This window comes from Trachypithecus francoisi, unplaced genomic scaffold (genome assembly GCF_009764315.1).
Source record: "Trachypithecus francoisi isolate TF-2019V2 unplaced genomic scaffold, Tfra_2.0 Lachesis_group19, whole genome shotgun sequence".
Taxonomy (NCBI): domain Eukaryota; kingdom Metazoa; phylum Chordata; class Mammalia; order Primates; family Cercopithecidae; genus Trachypithecus; species Trachypithecus francoisi.
The window spans coordinates 22,984,811-23,008,466 of record NW_022681464.1 but is presented as its reverse complement, the minus strand read 5'-3'; the positions used below and the strand labels follow the sequence as shown (position 1 = coordinate 23,008,466).

Here is a 23,656-nt window from a genome sequence, read left to right as displayed (position 1 = left end):
TCTTTTTCTTGACATCAGTTTCCACTCCTCTCCTTCTTCCCCTGTATCCTCAGGATGAAGTTGAAGCTTCTTGCATGCCACACAACTATCTGGATTAGGCTCCTGTTATCTCTTCACACTAATCCATAGCTAAAGCCCAACTGTACTCCTGTAGAGTCATATGTAGATATTTTAATTCCAGTAATGTGTACATTTCTTTCAGGTCTAGGTTTTAGTACTCTCTTTGTCTTTTGCACGGAAAATCTTCCCACCTCTGCCTTTTCCCTTGTCACTGCATTTCTCATACTATATTGACATTGCCTCTTCACTGATTTTTTCTATCATAGACTAGAATTTTTTCTTAGCAGGAACTGAATCTGGTTCATCTTTATATCTGTCTGCATCTTTATAAATGCCTACACAGATATTTGATAAATATTTATTAAATTAATGGAAAGTTTCTATTACACACACACATACACTCCCAGATCTTTGTCATGTCTCAGTATATTCAGGATTTTTAGAAATAACTTGTCTGCGTATAACTTGGTAAACTCATTATACATTTCACTTAGTCCTTATAATTTGTGTCTTATGAATTTGCTGTTTGGTTACTATTCACATTTTCTTAGTGTTACATAATCTCTTTAGTTCAACCAGAATTTGTATAAGTTTTCACTATCTTAAGGTATTCCAGAATATGTACTACTTAACTCCAAATACAGTCTCTATTCTGCTTTCTAATGAAAGGCTTATATTACTATTTTCTCCCAAGTATCTTTTTAAAATCCATATGCTAGCGATCACAGTCCATTCCTGATGTATATTTAAAAGGTCTTTAGAAACATTTTGCCTATAACTAACACTACTTTAAACATTTTTTCATTTTGTTTTGCCTGAAAATTGAGTTACCTATATTCTTCTACTTTTCTATTTTTAAATTTTACAAATATTTTTAAGTGAGAAAGATAAAAAACAATCAGAATGTTTCTATTTAATGAATCAGATGTGTAGGAGAGGACTTAAATGGCTAAGAGGCAGGCCATCCATATATTTATTTTCATGCCTTATATTTCTACATGTGTATGGTAAATTTAAGTGCACTCTGTTGGATTATTTTTCACAAATTTTAAACTAATTATTTTTTTTTTACGTAACTATGAAATACAGCATAAAGTGTTCTCTCTCACAATGATTTAAGTCTGGATAATACATCATATCATATCATACAGCCACTTAGTTTAACAGATGCCATGATTGTGACATGTTTTCCATAATAAGTTAAAAACATACAAAATCAAATCCACAAACCTCAGGTTTACTACAGAAAAATCATTTTGCCTCTTCTCTTCTCTGATAATAAATCATGTAAAATTACTGCTGTTAAGTTAAGTGGCCTTGGGAAATCACTTACACTATTCGAGTCAGTTAATTTATCTATAAAATGGGCCTAACAAAATCTTCTTTCCAGGGTTATTTGTGAGGCCCAAGTTAAAATAAGCACAAATTGAAAATATAAAGTGCTGTAGAAACATGAGCCAAGGCAATGATGCTGGAACTCACCATAGACCCCTGGATGCTGTCTGCATTAGTGCAGCACAGCTTCCTCTCTCCACAAAATGACTACAGAATTCTGCTAACAAGTCATGTGAGATGAGTAACTCCTTGTTCATAATATTAGAAAGAGTTATTTTTTTTCTATCTGAACTTTTATAAGGCAAAGAAAAGATGGGGGGAGGCTTGAGAAAGCATTTCTGTAGGATCATTCTTATTTAGAATCTTCCAGGATAAATATTTCTAAAGGAAGGAAGGAAAGCTAAAGGGAAAGAGAAGAGATGAAATAAGAGAAAAAGAAGCCATTTTGATACAGTAAAGATAACATTTCATAATCCAACCTCAGCCCTGAATTTTGACTTTTGAATGAATCAGCTGGCTGAGAACTTTTTGATCCAAGACAGGGAAAGATGCCAGCTGGCAACTCTAGAGGCTGAATGCTGAGCTCCTCCTTGTTGTACAAAAAGGTTTTAATAAGAACATGCATTTAATTTATTACAGAAGAAGCAAGGAAGGATCTGATCATGCAGTCTTGTGGTACTTGCTAGAAATCATATGTTTAAAAGCCGAGGAGATAAACATTTTTGACATATATGAGGAATTTTGATTTCATGTTTTGCTCACTGCATTGCAGATGTTTTTATTTGTTTGTTTGTTTGCTTTTTGCATCCAAAATGGTGTGATGTTAACATAGCAGCAGAAGGTGGGATCAGTTCTGGAAAATGAGACCATCTTGTTCAAAACACTGTGGGTAACATCTATAGGCATTTGTATCAGGGAAAGTACAGGTCAGGGGCAAACGATGAGAAATATGAACATACTAAAATACACGTTGTTAATACTGGGGAGCCTTACCTGCATCATTAACTAATTTTAGCCTGTTTACTTAATGCTTCAAATCAATTTTTAACAACATTAGGATATTATAATATTAGATGTCACAATGTAGATTTTGTAAGAAATATGCCCAACAGAGTAAATCAGGATATAGGAGAATGCTGTACATTTTATAATTTTCTACTACACAGTCAAGTTTTCATTCTGGTAGGTCATTTGAATCTCTGCAGGTGGCTATGCCTGCCGCCGAAGAAGACAGAACCCTGAGTCACAAGTATACAAATGAAATGCGATTGTCTTTGTGGGTGGCATTGTATGATTTGGAGCAAGATTTTAGGTCTAATATAAAGATCCTTCAAATAAATCATCCAGCTAAGCTTCTGTGGCCCCAAACTCCTAATTTAAAATGTTGATAAATGAAGTACCTCTTTAGTTAATAAATGAAGTATCTCTTTAGTTATCCTTTGTCAGCAACATTCATTTTAATGGAAAGTGAGTTTACAGGGTTACATGATTGAACTACTGAGCCAAGTCAGTGTTGGCAAATGATGGGCTAAATTATTGATGTTACACACTAATGAATTCTGATGAGAAATAAAACACAGACATTACGTTTGAAGTGGTTCATAATTATTTTTGTACTTTAAAAACAATTTTATTCTTTTCCAAATCATACTGGTTCTGTAAAACAAAAACATAGTTAGTGATTATACTAAAATTATTGAGTTTGTGGCAAAAAATGCTCTTGCAAGTTTTCATTTCTGTGAAGATAATGTTATTCACACTAGGTTTCTGATTTCCTTATATACTTCTGGGAAAAGATAATTAAATTAAATGTCTAAATTTTAAAACCAGTGTCTTTAAATAAGATAATCTGCCTTGTAACCATGCTTAGCATTCCAATAGATGTGTTTATGAGCTATGATATGTCTATCAACACATTTACGGGAGCTGTGTTGAAATACCATAATTAATTCAAGTAATGCCAAGTACAGTGGGACTTCCAGCTCCCACTGTTTTGTTTTGGTAAAGAGCTTATCTTTAAATGTGTGGCAGAGAATGCAATGTGTACTGTAAAATGATAGATGTTTGACAAAGTCAGGGCCTGATGGCAGTAACTGAAGCAGGTTCAAACCCTGCTAAGGCACATAGAGGTCTATACATTCTGTAGTCTAGTGACAATGTCCTTTGAGCTTTCCTGACTTAACTGTCCCAACCTGAGACTTTAATTCTGTGAGCTCACTGCCTTCCTTTTTGGTTAAGGGTTGATTTATAGCAGAGTCACTCAAACAAGGGCTCAATCTGAAGCGGCCACAGGCTGATTTTTAACTAAGAGGGATTGTTCACTAAGAGGGACTAAGGGTGGAACTCACAGTTGTCGAAGTGTTAGTCCACAGATTCATCACTTTCTGGTCATGAGTCTCTGGGCCCGTAACTCAGCTCTCTACAGCTCAGTTACCAAATCCCCCAAATGTGGTAACAAGTTCTCCCGTCCTATCGGAGAGGTTTGTTACAATTAGCAAGTCAGATATTGATGGAACTGAAACCTGTTAAGTTAATATAAGGTAAATTTATGTCTTATATTTGATTGGATTCTAGTTGGTTTTGTCAAGATCATAAGCACTCATTTGGAAAATATTCCCTTTGCCAACTGAGGGATCTTCAGGGGAAAGGAATGAGAAGAGTTTTCAAGTCAAGGTTTGGTCATGTTAGATGATTTTCTCCTGTTGATAATATGTGCAGTTTCTTACATGAACAAAAATCCAAAGGTTAAGCCTCCTATGTTTAAGAGCCTATGAGACTACTGGATTGAGGTAGGATACGTAGTGCATTGTACTTTAGTTCTCACTTGGTGTACACTTTCTATGAAACAAAAATAAAAATTGAGTCTGGCTTATTTTAACTCTATAATATGCCATTCTCACATTGTTTTACTGAGTCCTTTTCTCCATTTTTGTAATTTTCTCTTTGTCTATGGTCTGTGATAGACTTGGCACCATTTATGAGAACAAGGCTGCTTCAAGTTTTCATCTTTTTTGAGTTCTTTTAAAAATGTATCCTAATTTTTTCTCTCATTATAACTGCGCTGTTCATTGTTTTACAATCTTGATACTTTTGGATGAAAAATCATGTGCCTGAGTTAATCTCATATCAAAGCAGCATCATTATATAATGATGATGCTAAGTTGTATGAAAAATACCTACTGGATATGCTCCATTAGTCACTAATTTTCAAACGAAAAGTTCTGTCTTTGAAAAACTCCTCTCCCCCACACCATTGACATGGCTCTTCCACTTGAAAAATGTCCTGCTGGCAAAAAGTGAATTAAAAAAATAAAAATGCTGGAGTCTTTTGTTGTTGTTGTTAAGTCTAAGAAAAAATCAGAACACATAAAATGTATGTCTTTCTAATAAAAGTGATCAGAAATAAGTTCACTTTATTTTAAAATCAAGGGAAGGAATACATTTTGGCTTAATATGTCATTTAACAGAATAAGAAGAATAGATCATTTAATTCGCGGAATTTAATCTTGACAAATGTTTCATTAACCTCCTAAAGCTATGTCATATTGATACATTGTGAAATAAATACACTTTCATCTTAGATATCAATATACGAATTGTGTTTATCTTTTATTTATCCTTAAAGGGAAGGAAAATAGGTGATCCAAGGCTATACTTGTTATCCACAGGCACTCAAGGATGTTGTCAGAATCTTCCAGATATTTTGAGAGGTGAGAGAGTCAGAAAAGTGGTATCATAACCAATGAATAAAAAGCAAAGAATTAGAGAATAAATGGTTAGAAACAGAGTGAGTGGAAACAACTTTGAAGTGAAACAGGAAATTAGAGACTAGACGGGGAGGAAAATGCACTCAAAGGGAGATTATGACTTTGAAAACAATAAAGTAGATTTGGTTACATCAACAGTCAAGATAAACTTCATTTATTCATTTATTCAACTTTCTTATCAGGATACCTCCAGGTACTAGTCTAGGTTCTATATGCTAAATGCTAAATTAGGTGCTAATTAAGCAATAAAGATAATCCCTAAATTGGACCCACAGAAAATCTGGTCTTGGTCACCTCATTTTGTACTCCTCTCTACCCCAGCCCTATGCTTCACCCATATAGGCCTTCCAATTCTGTCCAAAAAATCGATTCAGCCTGATGCCCCTTGGATTGTCAATTTCATCACCTGGGATTAATCTTGCATGAACTTTCTAATTATGTTCAAGATAATTCATAATTTCCCTTATAATGAATTTTTTGACCCATAATATATTTACAAGTGTGTAATTTAATTATCAAATATTTGAGGGATTTTTCAGATATCTTTTTATTATTCATTTATAAAAATTCCATGTTGTCAGAAAACTTATTCTTTACTATTTCAATCATTTTACTTTTATTAATACTTGCTTCATGACCCAGGATATGGTCTACATTTGGAAATGCTTATATGTTACATATGCATTTTAAAATAATGCTTATGGAGCTATTTGGGATGGACTGTTTTTTAAATGTCAACCAGGTCAAGTTGGTTGATAGTGTTGTTCAACTCTTCCATATTCTTACTGGTTTTCTGTCTTTATGTTCTATTAACTCCTGAGAGAGGAGTGTTGATATCTCAAACTATACTTATGCATTATTTTGTTTCTACTTTAAGTTTTCTCAATATTTGCTTTGTGTATTTTGAACTTTTATGAGATACATACATATTTAGGGTTGTTTATATGTGCTTGATGAATTCATTCATTCTTTTTATGAAAGAAATGTCTCTCTCTATTCCTGATAATATTTCTAGTTGAGAAATTTATCTGATATTAATATAGATTCACCAACCATATTGAGCTTGGTATTACATGGTATACTCTTCCATCTTTAAAACTTTCAAGTTACCAGTCTTTTCTTTTGTAAAGTGTGTCACTCACAGACAATTTAAATTGAGTCTTGTATGTTATCTAATGCAGTAGTTCCCAACCTTTTTGACACAAGGGGCTGGTTTCCTGGAAGACAATTTTTCCACAGACAAAGCAGGGAATGGTTTTGGGATGAAACTGTTCCACTTCATATCATCAGGCATTAGATTCTCATAAGGAGCAGACAATCTAGATCCCTTGCATGTGTAATAGGGTTCGTGCTCCTTTGAGAATCTAATGCCGCCATTGATCTGACAGCAGGCGGAGCTGTGTGTGATGCTTGCTCCTGGCCGCTCACCTCCTGCTGGGCAGCCCGGTTCCTAATAGGCATGGATTGGTATGCATCTGCAACCTGGGTGTTGAGGACCCTTGACCTAACGTAATATATGCTTTTTAGTGGGGGATTTTAATCAATTTGATATAATTTTTGGTGTGCTTGGATTTAGGTCTATTGTTATTTTTCCCATTTTTTTTCTATTTATTTTTTATTTCTGTTTTTCCTTTACTGCCTTTTTTTTTAAGGGTTAATCAAATAGTTTTTAGGATTCCATATTAATCTTATCATTGGCTTTTTTTGTGATATCTCTTAATTTTTAAAGGAGCGTTACAATATACATCTTTCCTTTCGTCTCCATGAGTCAATATCATAATCATTTTATATTAAAGACTTGCACCACAAAATTCTATTTATTCTCCCATCTTTTATGCTATTACTCTAATTTATTTTGCATTTATATATGCTGTAAATCTTACACTACAATGCTGTATTTTTTGTATTGAAATTCAATTGTCTTTTTAATAAATGAAGGCAATAAATGGAGTCTTTCATATTTGTCAGTATATTTATCATATCTGTTCTTCCTTCCTTTCTGTAGATACAGGTTTTTTCTGGTCATTTCCTTGAAGCTGAAATACTTCTCTTAGCATTTACTGTAATTCAGGTCGACTAGTGAACAATTCTGTCCACTTTCATATATCGAACATATCTTTGTTTTGCCTTTAATTTTGAAAGATACTTTTGCTGGGTAGAGAATTCTGAGCTGATTGTTTTTGTATTTGTTTTATACTTTCAGCAGTTTGAGATATTATTTTAAGTCTTCTATTCTCCATTGTTTCTGATAAGATGTTAGAGGTAATTTTTTATTTCTTTTCCTCTGGCTGTTTTTAAGATTACCTCTTTATCTTTGATTTTCAGGAGTTTACTATGATTTACCTTGGCACGTTTTTTTATGTGTATCTCTTTTGGGGGGGGTTCTTTGAGTTAATTGGATCTATAATTCATGTTTTTCACCAAAATGGCCATATTGTTTCTATACTTTTTCTGGTTTCAGTGCACTCACCATTGGCAGATAATAAATCAAGTTACATTAATGCTATACAAAAAAATACCTAAAAAGTGCATGCTGATATTTTAGCACTTGGTTTGGTAACTGAGTGGTCAAGAATGATTTACTAAATATTTAGTACATTTCTGAAATATTAACCCTAAATTAGCCTGATATTTCTGTACTTGTTAAAGACCTTACTCTATCTCTTGTTTCACACTGTCTTCCTCCAACATAATCTAAACTCAGTTAACAAACACACAGGGAATTGCCATGGTATAGTGGTTATGAGCAGGTACCTCACAGCCAAATTGCCTAGGTTTGTATCCTGAGAACGAGCATGGAGGACGAGGTTTGACACATAGTAATGGCTAGATAAATGCTGCACTAGATAAAAAGAAAGAAAACAAGAATGTCTATTCCATATCCCAGGAACCTGTTTCCTAAGTCCCTCATACTTCTCTGCTTTAAGCTACTTCCCTTTTCCCACCTCAGAATGTTTCCATTCTTCCCTTTATATTCAGTTGCTCATTCCTGTTTTAAGCCCCACTCTTACAAAGGCATTTCCCTGAATTCAGACTTAAGTAATTCTTCCCACTTCCTGGCCAATTGTAACGTTCACTGTCTGTACCTGGTAATATTTAGTCATGTCATTATTATTCCTTAATAGTTTTATATCTCCCTCTTCATTTCATCTCTGATGCTCCCTGTGTTGCATTTTTATGCTCTACTTATATAAAATTGTTAGTCATTTCCCCTGTACACAATACTGTTTTTGTTCTCATATATCTTTGCTCTCTGTTAATATAAATCCCTGACTACCTTTTGTTGATGTACCCTCACCTTGCAAGATATAGTTTATGAGTTCTCTCCTTCAGAGAACTGGCCTTCCATTCTCAGGGTGAGCTAAGTGCTCTTCTTACTGCCGTCATTTGTACTTACACAATATATTGTGTCTACCTCCTCTACGAGAGTCAAGCTCTTGAAAGACAGAGAGTATGTCTTCTACCTTTGAAGCGCAAGTGTCCAGCAAAATGCCTTTCATATAGTGGGAATCCCTAAAATATGCCTTGAAATTCATTGATATTTTTCAACTTAGCAGCAAACTGCTTAAAGGTGCAAAACATGATGTGTACTGTACACCTTATACTGGTAATCAATAAGTACAGAATAAATTCAGTGTTTCAGAACATTATAGTAATTTACGTTTTACCCACGTCAATCAAAGTGGAATTGTAGAGGCACTTGACCATAGGAGAATCATAAGCTAATCACTCCTAAAGGTAGGCGTGTAGAACAAATTAGCTTATAAACTCAGCTTATAATTTTCTGACTCTAACTTTTGGCAAAAGGCACTTATTTATTAGCTATAGTCAGCTTTAGATGAGGGTGGAATGCTGATTTACATCTAAAGGAAGATATTTGATTAAATGTGGCTTATTAATTTGGATGTTTTAACTAAGTATTTGTTTTCTTTTTTGGTTATGTGTTTATGCATACGTTAAAGGCTGAGGCAGGAATCATTAAAGAATTGAAATCAACCAAGTTTATTTTATTACATTATATGACTAGAGGTGTTGTGTGCCTATATCTAGTTTCTTGAATTCTCAAGTTTGAAATGATGTCAGATATCCATGGAATCACCAGTTTCTGAAGGGAAAATGATTGGGAAGTATGAATGTTTCCACGATTAATTAATTTTGGCAAAATGTTGAATTTTCAGAATTGTCTTAACACAGTACCAGGAGAAAAAAAAGAAAGTGAGTTAAGGTAGTCGGTTCTTTACTGTGTACAGGGCACATTGTATATACATCATCTCATCTAATTCTCACAATGACCCTTGGATAGGTGCTGTTTATACCTGCTTCACGTCCCAGATGATACAAACCAAGTCAGCAAACCAACTTGTCAACCCATCTACTCCAAAACTCAGACTCTAGCATTCAGAGTGGTTAAGTGTATATTTCAGTTCAGAAAATATCCCACAGAAAGAGAGATTTTTAAAAAAAGTTTACCCTTTGAACTGTTTATTTACACAAGCATTAATGCAAAAAATATTGCTAGAATATATTTCATCATCTTTCCTGTCCTTTCCATATGACGCCTCTCTATTTTGTTTTTCTCATTAGAATAGAGCGGGACTAGATCTTTAACTTGTTTGTTTACTGTCTTTTTTCCACAACTGGAAGTAAGTTCCATGAGGTTAAGGATTTTTGTCTGTTTTGCTTGCTACGGTGTACCCAGCACCTCAGACAGTGACTGGCACATAGGCTAACAGTAATTATTTACCTAACAAATGAATTGTAAAACAAAATAAAAATATATCAATACATGAGCAAAAATGAGCAAAATTTCTCTCTCACCAACCTGCTCAGCCACACAGATCACAAACCCTACTCCATTTCCAAAAATCCTGTGCCAATGAGTGTGCATCCTTCTAGACCTATTTCCTCAGATTTAAATATGGACAGTTATAGCTAATATATAAATACACAACTCAAATATAGACTACTGAAATATAGAATGCTATGCATTTATTTTTACCTAATTAAGGTCATTTGCTTAAGATGTTATTCTGTATGTTTTTCTTCTTTTTACTATTTCTTTTACATAATTTCTTGGCTTCCCAAAGTTCCCCCTGATTCTTTTAAAGTCCTGTTTAGCCTGACATATTTTAGATATATGTGTGTTTATTTATGTCTTCTTATATTGCTGGATGTTTACATTGTCTTCAATAGATATTTACATTGCCTTTGATTTTTCACTATCACTAGTGCTGTATTACGAACAACCTTAGAACATGCTTCTTGGTACACAAGCGGGAGTGTATCTCTAGTGTAAAATATGACATTATTCTATTAAGGAATATATGATTTAAAATTTTGAGGACAATATAGTCCTCAACAGAATATGAAAGTTTACTTTTCTTTACACTTTTATCACCACTAATTAATATCTTTAAAAAATGTGCCAGCATGATGGCTGAAAACAAATTTTTTACATTGTAATGTAAATAATTTTTACATTGTTAATTTTTTTGTGTACTTCTGATATTGAGCATTTTTTCATATATCATTTGACAGTGCTGTCTGAAACCTGAAGTATTTTCCTATTGGGTTATATTATTTCTTATTGATTTAAATAAATGCTTATTTTATATATAAAAATATATACTATATATAATAAAAGAGATTTTTAATTATATCTTTTTCCAGGAAAAAGTCTTTATTTTTACGTAGTCAAGTTTATTCCCCTCAGTGTACCTTAACACTATACAATATTTTATATTTTAAAAAATAGATTTTTAAAATGTTTATAAGGTATATACACATACAAGGTAGATATCCAAAATAATCTATTCTGTATATTTTGAATATTTACTTTTATCTCAGATAGCTGGCAAGTGAATAATAGTCCACTCTCATCGTATACAATTTGAAATCCTACTTTCACTATATTCTAAAGTCTAAGTATTTGTGGGGCTTTTCCTGGATTCTTTGTTCCAGTGAGCAGCCTCATGCCTGCTGTCTGTTTTGTAAAAGAATTTTTATTGGAACACAGCTGCATCCATTTATATACTACTGTCTATGGCTGCTCTCCTGTTACAAGGCAGAGTTGAGTGGTTGCAACAGAGACTGTATGGCCTGGAAAACTAAAAATATTTATTATAGGACCCTTTAAAAAATGTTTATCAGCTATTCTGTTTTCCAGATCTTTCTATCCATTCTTGCGTTAATGCTGTGCTGTATTAATTTAATTAATGTAACTTTTTGATATATTTTGCCACTCAGTGGCGTAAGTTCCCTCACCCCAATCCAACAACAATTTTTCCTTTTAAAAAATGTTAGAGCTATCCTTGGTGGATTTTAATCTTCCAAATACATTTAGAATCATCTTCTTGAGCTTCATACACAAATTTTGTTTGGATTGTGAGTATGATTGTATGGAATGGATTTTTATTTATGTATTTTTAAAAATGTTGGATTTAAAATTTGATATCTAAATATATATATATATATATGTAATCTTCTCATCCATAAAAATGTGATATGTTTACTTTCATTTGGGTTATGTCTTTCTGGCATTGTTTAGTACCTGTCTCTAAAAAGATTGAGTTAATTTTTGTTAATTATGGTTAGAAACTATAGTTTAGGTTGCCATTGTAAATAACTGTCTTATTAATTCTAAAGGTTTTTTTTTGCTGATTCAAAGTTTTGTCCATTTTCTGAGTAGTATCTCTACCTTCTTTATCAAATTACCAAGTACATTTTATGAAGTTAAATTTGTAAACTATTTTGTAACTTTTATTAGAATAAGTATATTGTTATTGTTAGCAAATGCCTCTCAGCATTGATTAAAACTATGCTTTCTCCCTTAATCTGTGTTTATATTAAATTACATTAACATATTTTCTAAAGTTGAATCTCTTTGCAATTGAATCACAACTCACAGGTTTTGACATGTGATGCTCTTTTTTTCTTTTATTTCTAAAAAGTTCAAGATGTGCTAATATTTCCTATCGTGATTGTGGATTTGTCTAGTTTTCTTTGAATTTTAACCAGATCTTATTTTATAAAGTTATGTTGTCATGTGCATTACATTCATGATTGATATGTCTTAGACTATATCTTTTATTAATACAAAACATCCAAATTTGAGTTTTCTAATTCTATTTTCTTGAATTTTCTCTCTCTTTTTAAAATTAGAATTTATTCTTTTTTTTTTCCAGGATCTTCATTCAGTTTCTATTTGCTTGAAGTGCATTTCTTCTAAATAATATGAATTTTGCTTTTATGACCAATCTACAAATCTGTAACTTTAAACTGTGCAATAAAACTATTTACAGTTATTAGGATCACTAATGCATTTGGCTTTACTTTGCACATTTTTTTGCTCTTCCTGTACTCCTTGCATTTTGAATTATCTAATATTTTATGGTACTTTTTTTCCTCTAGTATTTTGAAAGTGACAAATTCCTTTTTTGTTTTGTTTTTACATTTTATTTGAATGGAATCATATAGAATGTTCTTTTTATATTGGGTTAATTTGTGTTTGTAATTTTCATACATACTTTAAAAAATTTTTTTTGATTGATCCATTATAATGGTACCTATTTACGGGGTACAATTTGACATTTCAATATATGCATACACTGTATAATCAGGACAGATAGCATATTAATCTCCTAATGCATTTATCATTTCTTTGTGACAACACTCAAAAACCCCTATTTTAGTATTTTGAAATGTACATTATTGTTAACTATAATTACCCTATTGTGCAATAGTTCAGAACTTATTTCTCCTATCTAATTGTAACGTTGCACCTGTTGACCAATCTCTCCCCATCCTCCTCTCCTCTAGCCTCTCCCCACTCTCTGATAATCACTGTTCTACTCTCTACTTCCATGAGACAAATATTTAAGATTCCGCATGTGAATGAGATTATGTTGTTATTTCACTTTCTGTGTCTGACTTATTTTACTTAACATGATATCCTCCAGGTTCACTTATGTTGTCTCAAATGACATGATTTCATTCCTTTTTTATGGCTGAATGGTATTCTACTGTGTAGATACACTATATTCTCTTTATTCATTCACTTGTTGAAGGACATTTGGGTTGATTTCAAGTGTTGGCTATTGTGAATAGTGCTACAATGAACCCGGGAATGGGAATGCAGATATCTCTTTGACATAGTGGTTTCATTTCCTTTGGATATATACCCAGTAGTGGGATTGCTAGATCATGTGGTGGTTACAGTTTTATTTTTTGAGGAATCTTCATACTGTTTCCCATAATGGTTGTACTAATTTACATTGGAAAAATCCAGTTTTAGATTTATGGTATATATTCTTAAATTATTGGCAGCTATAATTAAATACTTTTTCTATTACTATATAGAGTTAACCAGTAATATTTAGCAGTTTAATGTTATTCCTCGAGCATAATATCTCTAAATGTATATATATTAAAAGTCCAAAATGCATGTTTTCTATAAATTCTTTTGTGGTTCAAAAGATAACACATAATCAGATTTCCTTTCACATCACACCGCTAAGTGATTTTAAATTTCTGTTGTGTTTTTTTTTCTTTCTTTCATTTGCACAATTCTTTTCCAGAAATAGGAAACTATCGCTATATCTAGTTGTTTGTGTATGTGTGTGTGTGTGTTAAATGATTAAACCTATGCTATGAGAATTCCCGGCAAAGCACCCAGTGAATGCTTTTGCTTATTAACTTACAGAACTGTAGGCACCTAGAGGTAGAAAGAACTTTTGCAGTTATCACATTTAATCTTACTAAACCAGTTCATGAACTCAACAAAATTTTTATACTTATGTTCCAAGAACTGCATTTGGTGCCAGGGAGATGACGATGAAGAAATAAGACATGCTTTCTGAGTTGAGAAGACTAACATACTAGTGGGTGAGAAGGCACAGACACACCACAGATATTTGCACAAAGAGGTCATGGGAACCTACTAGGGGGAGCACATCCCTGAGGAGGTGTCCTCTGGACTGACCCTCAGTCCATTTGCTTCTCCTCAATCAATCACCGCAGTAACGTCTTCCCAAATGCACCTGGCCTGTTTATCTAACCTCTGAACACCAGAAGTGCACACTTGGACAGAAATACTTGTTATAAAATTTATTCCTCTTGACCCTAAACCCACTTTCCAACCTCTCCCATGATTTGTTCCCAGTGTTGGCTTCTAGAGCTCAACAAACTATATATACTGACCCTCACTTGCAGTCCTTTAGATGTCTGCCCTTCCAAAGCCTTTGTCTTTTATGTTTAAACACCCCCAATTTTTTATATTTCTCCCACTCTTTAATCTTTCTTATATTGCTTCTCTTTAGTGTGTCAATATGACCCTTAAATTATGCTTCCCAAACTTGTATAAATTACCACAGATATACTCAATGAAAGAAAAAGTGCAATTTATCTTATGGGACTTATCTCCCTCCAGACAAAAATGCCTCTGCTTACTCAGTCTAAGACCACTTTATATGCTGTAGCTTCGTCACTCTCTCATTTAAATGATTTGCTAATGCTCAGTCTTTTTTCCAAATAACATGCCAAAAAGGTAATACATGTCACAGGATTAAGTACAAATAAAAAATAATGGGAGGAGAAAGGACACGATAATGGCACTTCTTAAGAGCTCTGACATGAAGTTAGGGCCTCATATAAAATATGCCATACACTTCAGAGTCAAGAAGTTGTCTGTGATTACTAGGGCTGGCACAGGTCTTTGGTTCTAAGTTTATAGTAGCTCACTTTGACTCATATCAGAACTGTGGTCAACTGAAATCCCTAAATCTTTTTCATATAAAGGGCTTCAAAGTCAAATACACCAATTCTTTGCTCCAGTTATAGCTCATCTTATTGGTTTCTGCTTGATCATGTAATTCAAAAGCTTATCTGGCCCACCTGGTTTTCTGCCAACTGTAGATCTGCCAATCACGCCTTTGTATGGCCCTGTAAGGAATTGTTCCAAGGCCAAAGATAAAACAAAATTTCTTTTTTTCTGTTTAACTGATTTTTTAATTGCTTTTCCTCAATATTGGTTATGTACAATTTACTTTTCAAAACCTTCATCAAATGATTTTCGCATCGAATTGTTCACCAAAATCTTATGGCATCATTTTAATACTACCTTCAGAATATTAAACATTATTTAGAACCCCCTGACATTGGCACTTAAAGGAATGGAGATACTAAGCCACAGGAAAATGAAAACCAGTAGCATCTGGTCTGTTACGCAATTTTTAGTCATGTTGGATCACATTGTATACATTGATACCTGCAGACTCACTCCAGAAATATATTAAGTCACTCTAGCATGTTTTCCTTTTAAAAAAATTGGATATAAGTGAAAACAAGACAGACATAGGATATTATCAAGCCCCCTTGTGGCCTTGCTACGATACACCTTAAAATACAACCCAGGGAGAATTGAAAGGATTTCTTTCACTGATGGTATAAAGGCCTGAAGGAACTTAGAATCTTCCAGGAAGGAGGACAAGCAACACGTAGGAAGGGTTAGCTGCTGAAAATATAATTGTGGTTTGTGTGTATGTACAGGGTACTGTAGGAACTCAAGTAAGGTTGAATTTAATTCATCTTGCACAGAAAGGTGGGGGAAGGACTCAGAATCATTTTGTAGAGGAAGTTATTGAATTGGATCAGGTGTTTTTGTTTATTCATTTATATTTTATTATTTTTTTTAATTTTACTTTAAGTTCTGGGATACATGTGCAAAATGTTCAGGTTTGTTCCATAAATATACACGTGCCATGGTGGTTTGCTGCACCTGTCAACCCATCATCTAGATTTTAAGCCCTGCGTGCAATAGGTATTTGTCCTAATGCTCTCCATCAAGGGGAGAGCACCCACTCCACTACAGGCCCTGGTTTGTGTTGTTCCCCTCTTTGTGTCCAGGTGTTCTCATTGTTCAACTCCCACTTACAAGTGAGAACACACGTGTTTGGTTTTCTGCTCTGATGTTAGTTTGCTGAGAATGATGGTTTCCAGCTTCATCCATGTCCCTGCAAAGGACATGATCTCATTCTTTTTTATGGCTGCATAGTATTCCATGGTGTATATGTGCCACATTTTCTTTATCCAGTCCATCACTGATGGGCATTTGGGCTGGTTCCAAGTCTTTGCTATTGTAAACAGTGCTGCAAGAAACATACATGTGCATGTGTCTTTATAGTAGAATGATTTATAATCCTTTGGGTATATACCCAATATTGGGATTGCTGGGTCAAATGGTATTTCCAGTTCTAGATCCTTGAGGAATTGCCACACTGTCATCCACAATGGCTGAACTAATTTACACTCCCATCAAAAATGTAAAAGCATTCCTATTTCTCCACAGCCTCACCAGCATCTACTGTTTCCTGACTTTTTAATAATCATCATTCTGACTGGCTTGAGATGGTATCTCATTGTGGTTTGGATTTGCATTTCTCTAATGAGCAGTGATGATGAGCTTTTTTTGTATGTTTTTTGGCCACATAAATGTCATCTTTTGAGAAGCGTCTGTTCATATCCTTTTCCCACATTTTCATCAGGTTGTTTTTTTCTTGTTAATTTGTTTAAGCTCCTTGTGGATTCTGGATATTAGACCTTTGTCTGATGGGTAGATCCCAAACATTTTTTCCATTGTGTAGGTTGCCTCTTCACTCTAATGTCAGTTTCTTTTGCTGTGCAGAAGCTCTTTAGTTTAGTTAGATCCCATTTGCCAATTTTGGCTTTTTTGGCAATTGCTTTGGTGTTTTAGTCATGAAGTCTTTGTCTATGCCTATGTCATGGATGGTATGCCTAGGTTTTCTCTAAGTGGTTTTATGGCTTTGGGTTTTACAATTAAGTCTTCAATTCATTTTGAGCTAATTTTTGTATAAGGTGTAAGGAAGGGGTCCAGTTTCAGTTTTCTGTATATGGTTAGCCAGTTTTCCCAGCACCATTTATTAAATAGGGAATCATTTCCCCATTGCTTGTTTTTCTGAGGTTTGTCAAAGATCAGATGGTTGTAGATGTGTGGTGTTATTTCTGAGGTCTCTGCTCTGTTCCACTGGTTTATATACCTGTTTTGGTACCAGTACCATGCTGTTTTGGTTATTGTAGTCTTGTAGTATAGTTTGAAGTCAGATAGCGTAATGCCTCCAGTTTTGTTCTTTTTGGTTAGGATTGTCTTGGCTCTACGGGCTATTCTTTGGTGCTATATGAAATTTAAAGAAGTTCTTTTTCTAATTCTGTGAAGAAAGTCAATCGTAGCTTGATGGTCAGGTGTTTTTAAACAGGCAAGACAAAAATGAGTATTGCAGAAACAGGGAAGAGTATAAGCACAAAAAAGGAAGAAAGAGTTTCACAGCAAGTTTCTTAATTAGTAAGAATTGTGGAGTGGCTGAAACATACTACAGAACTGAAGCAGAGAGAAGATGAAGCTGGGAAGATCAGCACGAGCTGGTCAGGAAGGTTGTTGTGTACCATGCTGAAGGTTGTAGCCTTGATGTTTCTTTCCCCAGAGGATTGCATATTTCTACTGTTTTGTGGCAAGATTTTGAAAATTGTATTCTCACATTTTTATTGAAAGCCAAAACTGAAATATTCTAAATGGAAGCCATCTCCAATAGATAAGAAAATAAGGCACTAATTTATGCTGCTGCTGTGTCTCTGGATGCTGAGTAGTTGAGTTTCCTTACCTATCCTATCCCATCCCTTCATTCCCGCTGTTACGTAACAGCCATACAAATAAGTAATTTAAAATCAAGTTTGATAAACTGTATGTTGGTGAAATTCTCATAAAAATTAAAACAAGGATTATTGAAGGGTATGAATTAGAGAATCACTTTACTGATATTCAAATAATTTCTGACATTTTAAATATTTGAAAATACATAATCATTCACAGTGAGAATTTATCATTTGTAGATTTTTAAGACCATTTGGACAAAAATATAGATTTTTCTAAGATACTAATTAGAACATGCAGATTACCTTTAAATATTTAAAAGAGATTCACAGGTTCTGGCCACCGAATAATGTGTTACATTTTAACAGACTTAAGGAAAAGAAGACGCTTCTGACTTCTAAAATAATGCAATTGTAGTTTGTACTCAAGCTTGTACATAAATTTTGATTAAATCTACATGTGGTAAGCACTGCCTTTCAAAATCTTCCTTTTTCTTCAATTATTTTAAATTTTTTGTTATAACCCATTATCAATACATCCCCTATATAAAGTGCACACACACACAATCCTCAGAAGAAAATACCAGAAAAAAGGACAACAGCAGGAATGAAATTTGAAATAGCTTCATAGCTTTTCAAGTGTTTTGCAAAATCTTCTTTACTCAAGTTAAAAGCAATATGAAGTGCATGGATAATAAAATGTTTAGAAAAAGATTTGGTTTAGGGTTTAGCATTCATTTCATATTACTGAAAAGTGTGATTTTATGTTTTTGTTTTTCATAGAACAGGCATTCTAGTTTTTGTTACTTAATAGAATAAGTAGTATGTTATAGTATAAGTTACTATAAGTAAATAGAATAAGGTAGTATGTGTTTTTCTTTGGGAGGTCATGTTTTATGCATGTAGTAACATTTAATATGGTAAAACATTAATTTTTTAAAAGTTTGAGTAACATTTAAGAATTGTCTTCACATAGTTAATGTGGGTTTCTAAAATATATAATTCTTAAAATGAAACAATGTATCTGCTAAATATTTTCATTGAAACAAGGAGTAAAATCTCACATGCATCTAGAACCACAGCTACTTTCTAGTCTCAAGTTACTTATCTTTCAGATAAAGTCATCTCCAAATCTGCTTAGGATGAACCTCTTGCAAAATAGAAAAGGAAAGACAACAGTTAAACTAAGTAAACATAAGAGGGTTATTTTCACTGAAGTGGATTTTGCACAAAAGCAGCACACAGTATCTTGTGTCAACATCTTTTAAATAGCTGGATGACATCTGCAAAGCCTGAAGATTTGAAAAAAAATACTATTTATACCAAATGTATTAATAAAAATCTGTTCCGAGGCTTGTGAGAAATAAGTCCAATCTCCCTTTCCCCCCAAAGTATGCATGGTATATGTGCTAACTTACTGAATTCATCCTTCATGCAATTCCAGTTTATTAAAGAGGTTAAAAATTTATAAAACTCTGATGGGATATGGTTTTAATGCTTCATCACACTACCCATCATTTGCTTTTCAATCTAGATCAGAATGATCTTTCCTACTTCCCTGCAATCACCTACCTGCACAGCTAATATTTTCTGAATACTCTCCTGAGAGTCTGTCTGGAAGTTGGCCAGCCTCATCTGGCTGAAGAGGACCACCAGTTTGAAGTGCTCCTGCCACAGCCTGTGCATCCTTCTCTGCAGCTGACAGAGCTAAAGGCAAGAGGGAGGGGAGAAAACACAAGTTAGAGGAGGAGAGGAAATTAATGGCAGTGTTCAAGAAGAATGATGGAGAGAAATATAGAAAGCAGTCAATAGCCCATTCTGCACTGTACGGACCTGACAGGAATTTCACAGTCTCTTGATTTTTCAGCCCACTCATGTGCATTCATCAGAAACCAGTCACATCTGGCCGCCAGGATGGGGGGTTAATTTTCTCTAAATGCCTCAGCAGTTTTGTTCTAGCTGAGGCAAACTCTGTGACTGCAAAGCTGATGAGTAAAATATTTCTACTTCACCCAGTTTAACTCAAAACCGATAGCCTCGGGACATATTGAACCTTTCTTGAAAAAAATCATCTTTTGAAGCCGTTTTGAATGGCACATCAGGTCAAGCCAAAGTTTAAAAATGCAACTTTAAGACTTTGATGGACACCATCACTGCTTTTTTTCTCATAAAGCTTACCATTGCTTGGCAATGTGTGCTTTAGAGCATGACAAAACTAAAGAGAATTAACTTCGCCATCAACTGCTGAGGGAGAACAATAACAAGAAAGAAATTTCCAGCTAGAACTCCCTATTAATCTACCTCCCTCTGACCATGTGACATGGAAACATCTCACTGCACTAAAGCATAGAGGACGCGGTGTTAAGAAGTGACATGTTTAATACAGGATCTGTACAGAAAAAGAAAGAATTCGCCTATGACATATGATAGATCATTTGGAAATTTAATATAAAAACCAACAGAAAACAGTGGATGTTTTATCAAAACAATGTACATTTGCTCTTCAACAGTTACCGTAGGCACGCCATACTAATTATTATAAGGCATTTTCAAAGGGATAAACATAAAATTAACAGTAAAAATAATTTTTTAAAAATCCCAAACATTTATAATGAGTGCTTATGTTATATATGTATAATGAATGTATATATCATATGTTTATACAATATAATATATTCTGTCACTGAAAACTCTTGGTTTTGGGAATGGGGATAATTGCTGATATCAGTTCCTTTTTAGCATATTTTGCAGAATGAAAAAATAAAATTTACATCCAAACATGTAATATCAAACACAATTTTTATATTAAATACTTCCTCATACTAGAATAAAAACATGTTAAAAATGTGGCTATTTGGTGGGTTACATATACAGGATCCTCTGTAAAACATCAATAAGGAGTGTGTAAAATTTGGGAACTCTTTTGTATATATATTTCAATAAAAGAATTCACTTAACTAAATACTTGGTGTTGCATGTAAATTGTTTAACATCATTATCCTCATTATGCATTGGTATAAACAATACATACGTATTTATGTTTGGTTCCCAGGAAAATAAAGCCTCTATTTTTGGTTAGTTGATTAGGAAGAAGAAAAGACTTTGAAAACTATAGATATTTCAGTTTACTAAATGCTGAATTACATTGTCCAGAACCAGTTTGTGCTCATTTCAGATAATTTGGGCTATTAAATTAAAACTTAGCATTATTTGAAGACAAATTTTGTCAAACTTAAAAAAAAAAAAGGTGTTTTCTTTAGCATAAGCTAAGCCTGACAGTCAACAGGGGGAGGTATGCTGTATCTTGATATACTCATTAAGGCATTTGAAAAGTTTAGTTCATTGTGTATGTTCACAACTACATAAAGAGTCATATTAAGACTTTAATTATTGTTCAGGGACAGGGGAAGGATCTGGGTATTGAGGGTTCAGGAATGGTCCATAGGAGTTAGCACTGGCCCTGTATTACCTAATGAATGCATCAATGATTTAAATAATATTAATTAAATTTGCTTTAACAATAAGATGCAGAGCACATGTATATTTAAATTAGAAATTACTTCAATTGCAAACAGTGGGCAAGGCTACAGAAGCTGACATTTAGTGTCAAGTAAACATAACAGAAGAAAAAAAACATGACAAATATTCCTGAAAATAATTTCATAGCATATATATGTTTGAAATTTGTGTGATTTTTATACTGGTCTTCATTATTAAAATATGACCTTGCAACTTACAGATTTTTTTAAAGGGCAAAAATGGAAATGAGTGTGAAGGAAATTTTACCTGCTTAAAAATTAAATTATCGGCCGGGCGCGGTGGCTCAAGCCTGTAATCCCAGCACTTTGGGAGGCCGAGACGGGCGGATCACGAGGTCAGGAGATCGAGACCATCCTGGCTAACACGGTGAAACCCCGTCTCTACTAAAAAAAATACAAAAAATTAGCTGGGCGAGATGGCGGGCGCCTGTAGTCCCAGCTACTCGGGAGGCTGAGGCGAGAGAATGGCGTAAACCCGGGAGGCGGAGCTTGCAGTGAGCTGAGATTCGGCCACTGCACTCCAGCCTGGGCGACAGAGCGAGACTCCGTCTCAACAAAAAAAAAAAACAAAAAACAAAAAAATTAAATTATCAATCATTTTTACTAACAGGCTAGCTCATTTCTGAAATTACATGTGGAAATATATTTTGAAATACATATTGCAGTATAGTTCTTTATACACTACCTAAATATATTGTTTGCTGAGGTAAACATCCTGAATGAAGGGGCCATAATCTAATAGATAAATGCAATTTGCTAAATGAAGCTTAACTATAAATTGTCTGTTGTGGGTGGAGGCTCTGAAGAGATTAGATTTTTGATATTTTCTTAACAAAGACAAATAATCTGTCAACTTTCTCCATTCTTTCCAATGTGACTTATTTAAACAACACAGTTCATAGGTTGATTGTGGGCCTGCTGAGATAGCTTCTTTGATTAACCCCAGTGTACAGCTGAGAAGTCTATATTTTAAAGAGGTTAACTTGCTTTAGGTTATTTACTTCTGTCTAACTTCAAGTTTAAGTTATTAACCATGATGCCATATCACTTAAAGTTCAATGGCTTTTCTCTTTCTCTCTCTGATATTTTAGCAGTCACTTCCAGATTAAGGATAGTCATAAAGACTGCTGGAAACACCCAAGGGTTCTGTAAACCTTTGCCACAGAGATTCCTGGAAAATAGGCTGTGATCCAAAATAAACATTTATGTATGCTTGTTAGATATTAGTAAGAAGTGCATGATAAAACCTTATCACATAGAATAGGTTTTCTAATTATTGTCTACCTCAGACCTTACCTTACTAGTTCGTTGTAATTTGGAATTTTTAAGACAACAATAAATGGAAGCCTACCTTGTACAGAAATTGGACAATAGACTATCAAGACAAGAAAAGTTCACAGCAATAAGCCAGAAATAAACGATTTTGAAAGAATGGCTATAGGATGAACTCTTAGCCTTACTGAGTGGAATCAGATATCTCAGTGAAAAGTCACCTACAGCAGAATACCACTTTAATTTTCTCTAGTATTTTTCTTATTTCAAGGCTGCAGTTTTTTGGAGCCAGCTTAGCTCTCAGAATACCTTATTTCCCCCAAGCGATCATAGGATACTTGGAACTACACCTATGAACCAAGATTTGTTTGTCAAAGAAAATAATAAATTAATACTATTAGAGTAGCCACACATATGACAAAAAGCAAGTAAGGGAAAGATGAGCTGTAGAGGAATTCCTTAACAACAAGGCAAATTTTACAAGTGGGAGCTCTTCAGCATGTGTAAACAAAGCAAACTGAATAGTAATGTTTTCTACAGCCACAAGTCAAATGAGGAGAAGCAGCTGTATGCAGTGTCTATTTTTATTCAGTTGTCTGTATTCTAGCTTGAGGTAGCCATAAAGGCCTTGAATTTATCCATGTTCACATGTTAACTGAAGCCTCTTAAACAGAGAAGTTTTTAAAGGATCAACTAAGAGAGAGTAATATCTCAAAAAAGAGGTTTTTTTTGGGGGGGAGGGAGCGGAAATCAATAGCTAAATAGGCCTATGGAAAAACAAGAACCAGGAAAAGGAAGAATTAAAGACAATCTTAAAGAGAGAAAACCAGCATTCAATAAAATAACATATGCACACAAACACATTTACACACGAAAGACAATAAGTATTCAAAAGAATATTTAAGGAAAAAACAACTAAGATGCTGCGAAGAATGATTGATTATATCAAATAGCTATGACAACAATTATTTTAGGAAAGTGATTATGAAAAAACCCCATTTTAAGATGTCAGCAGACAGTGAT

At 33.9% G+C, this 23,656-nt stretch overlaps 1 protein-coding gene across 2 annotated transcripts in view; it reads right to left on the bottom strand.

The window, feature by feature from the left end:
* Positions 1 to 23,656, bottom strand: part of CCDC178 (coiled-coil domain containing 178) — a 477,586-nt gene that overhangs the window by 31,507 nt on the left and 422,423 nt on the right. For both annotated transcript variants that reach the window (XM_033178030.1, XM_033178032.1), the window contains one exon: positions 19,395 to 19,529. In XM_033178030.1, the coding sequence (XP_033033921.1) occupies positions 19,395 to 19,529 (135 nt within the window). The remainder of the gene's footprint in view (positions 1 to 19,394; positions 19,530 to 23,656) is intronic.